General features: G+C 39.2%; 2 protein-coding genes across 2 annotated transcripts; both read left to right on the top strand.

Moving 5' to 3' along the window:
• The first annotated feature begins 2478 nt into the window (after nucleotides 1-2478).
• LOC106748540 (BTB/POZ domain-containing protein 17) lies at nucleotides 2479-5751 on the top strand. The gene is made up of 4 exons (XM_014627197.1): nucleotides 2479-2851; nucleotides 3040-3309; nucleotides 3375-3515; nucleotides 3901-5751. Exons 2-4 carry the CDS (start codon nucleotides 3187-3189, stop codon nucleotides 5155-5157), a joined length of 1521 nt encoding a protein of 506 aa, XP_014482683.1. The 5' UTR covers nucleotides 2479-2851; nucleotides 3040-3186; the 3' UTR covers nucleotides 5158-5751.
• Nucleotides 5752-9325: 3574 nt separating this feature from the next.
• Nucleotides 9326-11043, top strand: LOC106748522 (glutathione S-transferase 1). The gene is made up of 5 exons (XM_014627129.1): nucleotides 9326-9460; nucleotides 9547-9605; nucleotides 9999-10140; nucleotides 10233-10350; nucleotides 10594-11043. Exons 1-5 carry the CDS (start codon nucleotides 9326-9328, stop codon nucleotides 10830-10832), a joined length of 693 nt encoding a protein of 230 aa, XP_014482615.1. The 3' UTR covers nucleotides 10833-11043.
• The last annotated feature ends 2175 nt before the right edge of the window (nucleotides 11044-13218 follow it).

Raw genomic sequence — 13218 nt, 5'->3', positions numbered from 1 at the left:
CCCCCCCATATCCTGTCCCCCTACCGACCCCCTATTATTTGTTTATGTACTTTAACTTTACCCTGCCACCTGTCACCACCGCTCTGCGTACGCGGGAAAACTCGCCGGCTTCGTGAAAGGCACCTTTCTCCAACTCGTCGAGTGTGTATTTACGTCACGAAATTAATATATATTAACGCTATCACTCCTTTCTTCTTCTTGTTGGACGATGTAATCGAGTATCTATTTAAAAGAGACCCACACTTAAATAGCGTGTACATTTATTAAGTTTTTTGGTATATTCGTTTCTCTGCAATAGATGATCACCTGTATTTAAACGTATAGCGACTATTACACTACATGAACAAATAAATACGATTAGACATATTATAAAAACGAACCTGAGATAACCCTGAGATTTATTATATATATATATATATATATTTAAAAAAATATATATAATTTTTTTTTATGTAGAAGAGACCTGAAGAGACAGATTCAGTAGTTAGCATAGTACAGACTCGAACCCGAAGAATCTACTTTATCGAAGATAAATTTTCATGCAAACGGAAGTAGATATATGCATGAATTACTGAATCGTCATCGCACTCGTTCTTCGCAGCTTTCGAAGCTTCGTTCGATGTTACTATATCCAGTAGGAGAAACTTTTTAAATATTGGGTATGGGAATAAGTTTCCGCCCTTTCTTGATGAAAAAGAAGTATTTATTTAAACAAAACAATACAAAGTAAGTTCATTCAAAATATGCTCCATCGGGAGCGAGAAATCTCTCCCACCTTTTAGGTAATAAATAGATTCCTCGAAGGAAAAAATCTTGTTCTTTTGAAGCGATCCATTCATCAAGCCATTTTTTTATATCTTCATAGAACTGAAGAACTCGAAGAATTGAATCGCTCTCCAGAAAGGGCCGACTGCATGGACCGGAACAAATGGAAATCTGAAGGGGCAATGTCTAGTGAATATGGCGGATGGGGCAGAATTTCCCACTTCACTCCATCCAAGTGTTTCTTGGTCGGTTTTGCAACGTGTGGCCTAGCGTTGTCATGTAGCAGAATCAGCTTGTCGTTCCTATTGTCCCATTTTGGTCGTTTTTCTTTCAAAGCTTGGTTGAAATGTATCAGTTATAGTCGATAACGATCGTCAGTGATGCTTTCGGACGGTTTCAACAGTTCATAATATACAACACCCCTTTGATCCCACCAGATGTACAACATAACCTTCGAAGCATGGATATTCCGTTTTGACGTTGATGGATCTGGTTTTATCTGGCATCACCCATGCTTTCGGGCGTTTAGAGTTATCGCAGTATATCCATTTTTCATCGCCAATCACGATACGGTGCAGAAAACTCTTTCTTTGTTGTCGTTGAAGCAGCATTTCGCACGTTACCAAACGTCTTCCCATGTCTCTCTCTTTCAGTTTGTATGGTACCCAATTTCCTTCTTTTTGCACCATTCCCGTGCACCATTGCGTGTAGACGTTTTCCAACGGTGGATCTATCAACATTTAATTCTTTTGACAACTCATCGAACGATCGAGATGGATCTTCTTCGAATAATGCTTGCAATTCTGCATCTTCAAATTTTTTCGGCGCACCTTCGCGTTCTTTGTCACGCACGTCAAAATCACTATTGTTGAATCGCCGAAACCATTCTTTACAAGTAGTATTCGATGGAGCATGCTCACCGTAAATATCTACGAGCAAACGGTACGTTTCCGCAGCACTGCGCTTTAAAATAAAATAATGGAGTAAAACTTCCCGCAAATGTTGCTTTTTTGGAATAAATCCCGACATTTTCAACGCAAAAAAATTACTTTTGTTTACGCTTCGAACGAATACCAACTACTGGGCTCAAAATCTTGAACGCACATCTTTCAAATACATGTATTGCCGTTTTATCAAACACTCAAGCAGTGCTACTAACAACATCTCTCTACAATGGGCGGAAACTTATTCTCATACCCAATAACTCACGAGCTAAAGTCCCTAGGAAGCGAGCTGTCCCATTGTAGAGTTCAAAATAATAGAGAAGCGACAGGTACGATCGATAGGTGTGATATACATATTGAAATATTTGTATATGGCTGGATTTGGACCAAAGCGATGCGCAACGCGATATGCGACATGCGACACGATATCCAATGAGCGTGCAGCTCTTTTGGAAAAGCAATACACTCATTGGATATTGCGCGTCGCATGTCGCATAACGCGTCACCCATCGCGCTGGCTGCGAGAACCGTAAGACAATAGCAGTAGTCCGTTCTTTTTAGCTGCACTGCTCAACTGGTGCAATAAGTTAGAGCGAGATAAAATATACTTGTCTCATTCTAAAGCGAGCGGCACACGTTGCTTGTTTCGTGCAGCACGAAAATAAGCACCGTATGCCGCCGGCTTAACTTAATGCACCAGTTGAGTAGTGCAGCTAAAAAGAACAGACCACAAGACTCGATCCCGTTGGATGCGTTACGTAGTTTACGATGCGTTGGACGTCAAACGCAGAGTGACAGTCTTAATAAAAAAAATACAGGAAATCACTAACAAGTCGTAATATTCCTAGCTAAAGCCTGAAAACGAAAGAGGTACGCTCGCGTTCTCAAAAAGCTCTTCGAAATGTCATTCGTGAGTGTAATGTTCGGGTTATAATCGTTATACACAAATATAATAATAATAGCATAATAATAAAAATAAATACAATAACGAGCGTATTATCGTTTACTCTAACGGTGATAACAAGAGGAAGATACCATCGCGAAATTAGGTAGCGTTCAAGTTACGAAAAATATTGAAACTTGAAGTTTCAACATATTCGCCAACTGTGCTAAACGAACTGCCCTCCAACAAACTTATTTAGGTAAGATCAGAAGCTTCTCGGTTGTCAGTATCAGAAAATGTATTGTTTGTAACAATGTTACGATCTAACCTCAGTTGCATGACTTCGATCTTATCGGTCGCTAATATTGTTGCGACATTATCAGCTGAATGTATGTAGGAGCATTTATTATGAAGGCTAATTTTTCATAGAATTTAATTTGCACGCAGGTACAATTCCCTCAGTGAAAAGCTTTAATTGCCAAGTGAAGATAATGGAAAACATTGCCAAGAGAATATATTTTCTACTGTAAGGTTTTATCCTCCGCAATGTGAGGCAACGATTGAAACATAACTACGCATAGGAGACATGTGCAGATGTTACGGAGTACTCTTAGGTGGATGACAGGTTTTTCAGGGATGGACTCCGGCAAGAAACTGGAGGCGGCTACCAGCAGTCAGCACACTGTTGCAGAGGCTGAAAGTTCAGATTCGATAGAGGTAATTGAATTCTCTTTTACTGAATTTATGAAAATATAATGTACTAAGAATTGGTCCAATTGCAGGTGGACAATTCACGTACAGTTCTGCTAAAGATAGCAACACTGTATGCGGAGCGTCTTATGAATGACATTTGTCTTGTTGTTGACGGTGTGGAATATCCGGCGCATCGACTTATACTTTGTGCTTCTAGTGATGTTTTCCAAGTGAGTAATAGGCCGAACTTATCTAGCTTGCTTTTATGTTAAAAGTATTCACAAGCATCGTTATCATCATTCTATTTGGCACTTCAAAGCATTTATATTTGTGCTTTTATCACACTATTCCTTCAAAAAAGCGAGTTAAACTAAGGTTACTTTGTCAGTAAGAGACACAAGTTGACACAGTTGACAAATCTAATTATATCGTTTGTCCTTATTTCACACTTGGTAAAAAAAAAAGATAATATTTGGTGTAACTAGACATATATAAACTTGTGCTTTTTGGTGGAAAGTAATCTAATTTAGTCATGGAGGTATGTGTTAGTAAACGGTAATAATGATCACGGAATGAAAAATTAATACTTGGTATCTTTTGTTTTTTCTGCTTCAGGTGATGCTAATGAGTCCACAATGGAGCGAGTCTCAGGAAAGCAGGGTAACTCTCCAGGAAACGCCTCAGTGCGCGCCAATATTCAGCGAATTTCTGCGTTACTTTTACACTGGCCAGATAAGGATCAACTACAGTGTCGTGCTGCCGATACTGTCCCTAGCCGATAAGTACAACGTGAAAGATTTGATATCGTTGTGCCTTGATTACATGCAGAATCACATCGCACTGGCTGCCATACACGGCACTCTGGTGTCGTGGTTGCAGTACACATCCAATTGTGGCCATCAAGACATCAGCCAAGCGTGCCAAAACTTCGTCAAGTGGAATCTCGAGCTTGTGGCGAAGACTCCGGACTTCGGCAACTTTGACCTGGATATCCTGGTGTCGTTGTTGCACCAGAGTAGCTTAGTCGTGAAGGACGAGATGACACTCTACAAGTGCCTAGAATCGTGGCTGGATCATCAGGCGTATCGATTGAGGGCGCAACTGTCCGCGGACGAGCTGGAGGCCACGCTGCACCAGTTGGTGATAGCCGTGATGTCGCCCGTCAGGTTTCCGATGATGTCGCCGCGACAGCTGGCGGATCTGCTGCTGTCGCCGCTGACGAAAAAGTACAAAGAATTCTTCGTGGAACGCATGTCGATTGGCATGTCCTTCCATTCAGGCCAGACCGACCGGGTAAGAGAAGTGAGCCTGAGCGAAGAGGACGGCGCGCTGTTGTTCGAGCCGAGGCTCTACACCGTCGACACGTGCAGCTCGCTGTTGACTATCGAGAATTTCCACGGACTGCCATCTTATCACACGAGAACTCTCGTCTTCTCCAGCCACTCGAGTCTGGCGGAATACGCGGGCGACAGGGCGTGCGAATGGGTCGTCGATATCTATCCGAAGGGCGTATGGTTCAAGAAGTTTTTCCTCATAGTGTGGCAAGGTACGGTGGAGATGCCGGAGCACGTGAAACGCTCGGTGAGGCTGTCGTTGACGTGCAAGGAGCCGCCAGTGAACAGCAATATGCGCGTGAAGATAGGTGTGCTGATCTACGGCTTGCAGGACGGCGTCGAGCACATCGCGAGAGTCACCGAGATCATTCACAGATTCAGCAAGAAGGATCGCGTTCTCAACTTGGACGATCTCCTGCCGTTCGAGGAGCTCAATCCGCAGCAGGGATCGGTGTCGGAAAACGCGGTGTCTCCTTTCTTGGTGGGCCCAAACAAGGACATGCTCAAACTACACATCGTTATATCGCCAGCCAATTAGCATTTATAAAATGAATTCGACATGCGTTACGAGATATATTATTGTTATTAAATACGTCACACGTCGGAAGAATGTTTTTATGTTCCGCCTGTGTTGTTTACGAACACGAGGAAAAACTCGAATGAATTTTGCGCCTTTCTTGAATCTATCGTGCGATTAACAGTTTTTATTTTCTTTTCTTATATAGCGAGTATTTTCTTAACACACGCGAAATAACCGTATGAGAAACTAACTCATTGTGAAGTATTTGACGTGCAATTTGTCCGCGTATTCCCGAGGCGTTCTTCTCTGGAGTTTTGCGAAGTTCGAGAGATCGAATGCGGAAACGTTTTCATGTGATATTGAATAATATATTAACGAGGTATATTCCATCGCGAGCGTAACATATCACGTGCAATATACTTCAGCGAATGACATAGTAGCTCCCGCTGCCACGCTGTAATTACGGTTCTGATTCTTTGATGCGTAAACTTTCCAATTCCCGCAATTTTATCTGACGTCTGTTTGATGTATGTACGTGCACGCGTGTATGTATATATATGTATAATATATATGTATATATGGAATGGATGGACGGACGGACGGACGGACGGACGTATGTATGTATGTATGTATGTATGTAGGTACGTACGTATGTGTGTACGTATTGTATATATATCCGAAGTACGAGCATTATTTTATCTTTCAAATTGATCATTGACGCTATTGTAATATGTGACAATGTGGAATGTGTGTGCGCACTTCACGGATATATAGATACGATATATAGATAGATATCAATATAGGCTTGTATGTTAATCTCAAACAGCACACCGGCATTACAGATCTAGCGAGAAGCAAAGTCGTCAAGGATTATTAGAAGGAGATTATAGCGAGTGTTCCTCCTTGCGTACCTGGTGCGAAATTTGCAGATGCCTGCTGTGTCTCGTTAAAAATAGTAGTGTACAGAGAGCAATTTTTATTCGGTTGTATTCGATAGGTTTTCATAGGGATTTTTATAAACACACACAACTGAAATTTCCATAATCAAGTATAACCTGATCTTTTTTCCATTTTTTTCCCGATGACCTTATGTCATCGGAAAAAAAATCGATCAATATATTATTGAATAAAGTTATGACCAATTATAGAAATATCAGTCTCAAATCCTTCTCAAAATTCCCTACGAACTTGTCGAACAACTCAATAATTTCACACGCATTTACTCAGATAAGCATATTTCGATATACCCTGATGAAAATACTTTGCTGAAACATTCTCTTAATTGACTCCATTTCATTAATATACGCAGTTTTCAGTTTAATTCAATAAATTTCACGATATCCAATATTTCAAACATTTTTTATTACTTTTCAAAATTATATTTTAATTTGCATTATATTTCACGGCATTACATTGAATTTTATGATGAAAATTATAATCGGTTTTGAAATATTTATTATTATATATTTCAATGATTCTTCAGTCATTTTCATTTCATTTCACAGTTCATCAAGCACCTAGTATTCCATTATTCTAATATAAGCAAAGTTAAAATATATATATTTACTTATATATATTTATTGAATTCAACTGAAAGCTGCGTAACTACATTTACGAAATGATAATGAAATGGGATCAATTGGGAGAGAATTTCGGTAAAATTTTCAACATAACATTTCCATCAGAGTATTATTTGCAACGTGATTAGCATAAGTATGTTAAGATGCGCCTTCATACAATAAGCATTTTATCAGTATACAAAAGATCGTCTTGATGTCGCGAAAATTACGGCGATATTCTGATGTCATAAATACTGCTGCTTATTTTGTCCGAAAGAAAACGCAATTAATCCGGAATTATTAAGTAGTAAGAAGTCAGTACCTTGATTAAAATGACATAATAAATGAGTATTTCTTAAAACAAGCATATTTCAAACATATTCTATTGACATCAAAATGATATCGCAAAGCATACATTAAATGTTCGCACACCATATGTGTAGCATTTCTATCTATCTGGATATTATTGACATCAAAATGATATCACAAAGCATACATTAAATATTTACATACCATATGTGTAGCATTTTTGTTTATCTGGGTGTTAACATAATTTATCGTTATTATAGTTACTATAGTTCGCAATTTTTTTAGATGCGGGATACATCTGCGAGTTTCGTGACGTTCGGCCGTATACTTTCTTTTCTTACTACCTTTTTGTACGACGAATAGACGATTCGGCGACGAGTTACTGCAGCAATACAATTTGATATCCAGTATAGTCACTATTATGTGTTCCTGCATTGACGATTGATATTTAATTTATCGATTAACATTACATCCCCGACGAGATAATACGAGACTCTAAATAAATTATATAATATATTCTCAAGTGTGTCGCTAGTATTTTTATAGTACCACACATATTACTAAAAAACGTTCTCGCACATACGTAATTAAAATACCTAAATATACAATCTTTAATGAAAGAATTACTCAAAGAACATGAATAAGTTTCAAAAATGTCAAAAAAACGTAACCCAATTATCAATTTTTTATTTTAGATTCTTATTTTCCATCAGTAAATAAGAGCAGAAATTTATTCGTTTCGACTCATTACATATGTTACCATCGAATGCTTAACTACTTGTTAAAATAATTAAATAATAAGATAACGAATCTACCGGGCCCTCGTTCCAATGTGTACCAGGTGTAGAAGTATGAAACCGGAATTTCCCTATAGATGGTGCTAGCCATCAGTTTAGGGACCGTAAGACCGCTTCTGCAGCGCCATCATCTCCTTCTAATAGCCGACGAAGATTTTCAACACACAACAACCCAAGTTCCATACACCGGTATATTTTTCTATAACTTTAAACATGTCGAGTTTTGTGCCTACGAACTACGATTTGTGGACAGCATTGGTTTTTTGTTATCATTTGAAGAAAACTGCTGCAGAATCGCATCGAATGCTTGTCGAAGCTTACGGTGAACATGCTCTTGGTAAAAAACAGTGTTTCGAGTGGTTCAAAAAATTCAAAAGTGGTGATTTTGACGTGAGAAACGAAAAGCGTGGGAAACCACCGAAAAAGTTCGCAGACAACGAATTGCAAGCCTTATTGGATGAAGATGATACTCAAACTCAACAAGAACTCGCGGATGAATTGAATGTGATGCAGAAAGCTGTCTCAATTCGTTTGAAAGCCGTGGGAAAGATTCAGAAAGTGGGAAAATGGGTTCCGCATGAACTGAATGAAAGACAGCAAGAAAATCGAAAAACCACTTGTGAAATGCTGCTCGACAGATACAAAAGAAAGTCCATTCTCCATCGTATCATGACAGGTGATGAAAAATGGATATATTTTGAGAATCCTAAGCGTCAGAAATCATGGGTGAATCCAGGCGAACCATCGACATCCACTGCAATCGCTTTGGAAAGAAGACAATGCTCTGTGTTTGGTGGGATCAGAAGGGTGTAATCTATTATGAGCTGCTAAAACCTGGTGAAACCGTTAACACTGATCGCTACCAACAGCAAATGATCGATTTAAATCGAGCATTGCGTGAAAAACGACCGGAATATGGAAAAAGGCAACACAAAGTCATTTTGCTCCATGATAATGCCCCATCACACACAGCAAAACGGGTCAGGGAAACGATCGAGGCGTTCAGTTGGGAAATACTAACGCATGCGGCTTATTCTCCAGACTTGGCTCCGTCCGATTATCATCTATTCGCATCAATGGGACACGCTCTCGCTGAACAACGCTTCAATTCGTATGAAAATGTACGAAAATGGCTCGACAGCTGGTTCGCTTCAAAAGAAGAAATGTTTTTTTGGCGTGGCATTCATAAACTGCCGGAGAGGTGGGAAAAATGTATAAATAGCAATGGACATTATTTTGAATAAAATATTTTTTATCATTTTCAAACAACAGACGTGTAATTTTTACAAAAAAATTCCGGTTTTATACTTCTACACCTGATATATCACTGCAATCACGCCTTATCGTTATGAATCTTGGGGAGGTGGCTGGCGAAAGGAAAGTGTTTCACTGCTAATATTTTATCAGTCGCGAATTGCTTGGTCGTGCTTGCAGTTGATCTTGTTTAACGTGTAAATTCAGTCGCGTTTAACTTCTGCACTTGAGTCCCGCGAATTATATCGTATCCCGCGAATACACAAGATGAAGCTGTATTCCGTTTCGGATGGGCCGCCGTCTCTGGCATGCAGGATGCTCTTGAAAACTCTGAAGATCGATTTTGAACTGATTAATGTGGATTTCGGGAAGGGCGAGCACTTGACGAAGGAGTACGAGAAGGTATTTAATTAAAGAATAAGGATAAACATTTCGACTGTAGCGATGAATAAAACGCGTGTAAAAATCTCTGGTTCCTCTTCCCTTAGCTCAATCCACAAAAAGAGATACCCACTTTGGTCGACGGTGATCTTATCATGGGCGAAAGGTGAGCAATTATATATTAAATATATTTAATATAAATATTGGAAAGTTCTTCTAAGAGTTTTTGGAAGTTTTGAGAAACAAACAACAGCTTTTTACTAAATCGGAAATTCGAAAGTATAGGCGCGACATTAACTGCGCGCCGCAACGCGGAATTATTCGAGAAATCGTGGATTGTACAAACTGGTAAATTAATATCAGATAGAAAATCAGTGGATTGTCAGCTTAGAAAGGAACGTCTCGCTCGCTAAGTTACTATTTTGCGCGAAGGTGAGGATATAAGTGCGACATTAATTGCATGCTGCGACGCGGAATTAAACAGAGTGGGATACTGATTATAAATTATAAATAATATCTTACGGCTGTTGAATCATTCATATCACGGAACACGTTGCAGCAATGCCATTCTGCAGTATTTAGCCGATCAGTATGACACGAGCGGCAAATTATATCCGAAAGATAACAAATTGCGAGCGATCATCAATCACCGTCTGTGCTTCAACTTGGCGCTTTATTATCACAACATTGTCGAATATGTTGTAAGTGCATCGATTTAATTATTTCTTTTTTTCTCTTCTGTACGTTCCTCGAGTAGATTCAGACATTGATCCTTCTGATCGCGTGTCCGCAGTTATTACCGATGTTCTACGATTACCAGCGCATCCCGCTCGGTCTGAAGAAAATGAAAATGGCGTTGAACGTCTTCAACACGTACTTGCAGCGCGGAAACTGCGAGTACGCGGCGGGCGGTCAGTATGAACCTTATTGTCTTTACTCCCACTTTCATTTTATTTTTATTTCGATTTTTAACTTTATGCGTTTCGGAATTGAATAGTAAGTTAAACAATTTCGGAATTAAATAGTTCGTCTAAATTTAATTAAATCGCGCACGAAATTCATTTTTGTCAGAGAATCCGATTGTACTCGATTCGAATCTTGCGATCGATCGGTCGATAATCTTATCATTTTTCCATACGTACATGGGTTCACAGATAATTTGACTATCGCTGACTTGTCGCTGATAGCCGCGACGATGTGCCTAGAAGCTATCGATTTCAAGTTGGATGCGTGGCCCCTTGTTGCAAAATGGTATGATAATTTTAAGCAAAAGTATCCCGATCTTTGGAAAATAGCGCAAGAAGTGATGGAAGAACTCAGTTACGCCGAGAAACACCCGCCTGATCTATCCGAGATTGAACATCCTATACATCCGACGCGCAAAAGCGCGTGAAGAGTTCCGTAAAGTCGCACCAAGTTCAAGTAGCACTTATGAGGATAGCTTGGTTCATATTCTGAAACTGTTTTTTACCTAAAACAGAAAATAATTCTCCTATAATCCTTAATAACATAAATGATCTTATGTCAGCATCATTATATTATAAATATCTTCCTGAATTAATGAGTCATGAATTTTTAACGATGGAAAACAGACGAATAAAATAAATTTTTTCGACGAATATTGTTCTTTATATTTAATGTGCTTAATCATAAAATAATTTGCCCCAAAATTCTCCAAGCCTTGATTCACATACGCCATCTTATATAAGTCCGTCATTCAAGCAATGTCTTTTATTTTCTTATTGAATTTCACACAATTTATGACTGTTTCAACTCAACTCATCGGATTTGTATGTTGGCTAGTGAATTTTCCGACACTATTTATGTTTCACAACGCAACTAGTGTCTTCAGACGTTCAGTCTGACTCATGCCCACTCATTTTAAATTTTTCTCATTACGACTATTAATTAATTATTATTATATTGAAATTTAAATTTTAGTTGATATTTTTGTTGTATTTTTTGTTGTATTTTTCTTCCGTTTCTCTTTTCTTTATAAATCAAAAGGTATTTCCCGTGAATAAATAAATAAATAATTTTACATAGCTATTATTACATATTGTTATTAAATTCAAACGTGCTTTATTTTTGCAAAGTCTCAAGGTCACATTTTTTTGAATTCGCGAACTGTCGGATCTTCTCTGTTAAATTGAGACAGCGGGATTTCTCGTTTGATATGAAGTCCGAGCGCGGATTTTGACGCCCGCAAGGTTGCAGTTTTCGGCCATTGGAGAAAGGTGGAGGAGAGAATGACAGACAAGGTGGTGTTCTTACTAAACTAGATTTATTGTTGAGACACATCACATTCGCTTCACAAGCTTCCGTAATACTTTGTATGTCAACGTTTAACTAGAATCTCTATATCGTAATATACCTTACAACGAATGCCGCGACTGTAATTGTCGCATCGTGCAATCGCCGTAGTTTAAGTAATATTTCCGTGTAATTGACAATATATACGTACAAACGAAATAAACCCGTCGACATGCGCACCGACGCATTTGATTTAATCCAATGTTAAAACTTACACATAAAACTTATAGACGATACTCGTCGTAACTATGCATCGATTATATCGAGTAATGATAATCGAGTAGCATCGAGTGAAAACTAATTACATCGCGTTACGAGTAACGCGCGTAAGGACAATTAGATTGAGATTAGTTTAAGAGAATGACACATCGGTGAAATAATTTTACGAAATCCTTTCTTTTTCTCGAGAACGACTCTTCTCTTATAAAAATCTATGTATATTTAATACATAAACTCACGTTTTCCTCCATTAAATTAATTCATTGTGGAAATCCTTGTTCCGAGTTCGCCGAGACTCTACGCGGTTGTAGTTTCGAAATCGCAGAGCTTGATATTCGTCGGATTATGCGTAGTTCATCCTATCTCGCATTCTTCAGATTCGGGAACAACAACGACGGGAACGATATATCGTAAATTGAGCCGCCACGAACCGAGTCCTCTTCGCGTATTGACCATCTCCCTCTCGTTCTTTAAAGAATTCACACGCTTCCTCTTAAGACCAAATCGCATTAGCGATTGCCAATTCAATTACGATTACGATTGACGATTATTTTTCGACCAGTCAGAATAAATCAGTGGCTGCTTTACTTTGACCAATTGGAAAGTAACCGTCAATCGCAATCGCAATTGAAACGGCAATCGCTGCTAGTGTGATTGGCCTTTACGGACGTCACGAACTGCGACGCTCGTTGGAACACTATGGTAGACGATTGGAAATTTATTGCTCGAGTCTGTAGAGGTAAGACTAATCTATTATATTTCACCCTGTGACGTTACGCTAATTTCGCGGGATGAGTATCTCGCTGCGAGTCCGTCGGTAAACACGTACGAACCGCGTGTCGTGATAATAAAACGGCATTCCGTAATTCCTCGTCGTGACAACGGAAAGACCGCCACGAACGATATCTACACGGAGCACGGATGTGATCTATCGGAGCTAGTTCGCTATTTCTGATTGTCTTTACGTATTGCGCGCGTCCGTTTGTAACTTTCACCGTCGGCGACGACGACGTCGCGTCGATTATTAACGCAAATACTAATCGAATATTACGAGGAGCTCGATCCAATTAATTGCATCTAATTGCGTTTTCAACTCGCGCGGCTCCGAAACCGGCGAATTTCGTCGAGCTGGGAGATTTTGACGTAACGACGCGAAAATGAGCTTTATTCTTAATAAAAACATGTTTCCGACGCGTTTTCCCTTCGACGATCGGGTCTTAATTTTAATCAAGGCTTCTGTTTCCCTT

The sequence above is a fragment of the Dinoponera quadriceps genome, unplaced genomic scaffold (genome assembly GCF_001313825.1).
Source record: "Dinoponera quadriceps isolate SergipeBrazil2010 unplaced genomic scaffold, ASM131382v1 scaffold2872, whole genome shotgun sequence".
Classification (NCBI taxonomy): domain Eukaryota; kingdom Metazoa; phylum Arthropoda; class Insecta; order Hymenoptera; family Formicidae; genus Dinoponera; species Dinoponera quadriceps.
Note: the sequence above shows the minus strand (reverse complement) of the source record. Positions and strands in the feature narration are given on the sequence as shown.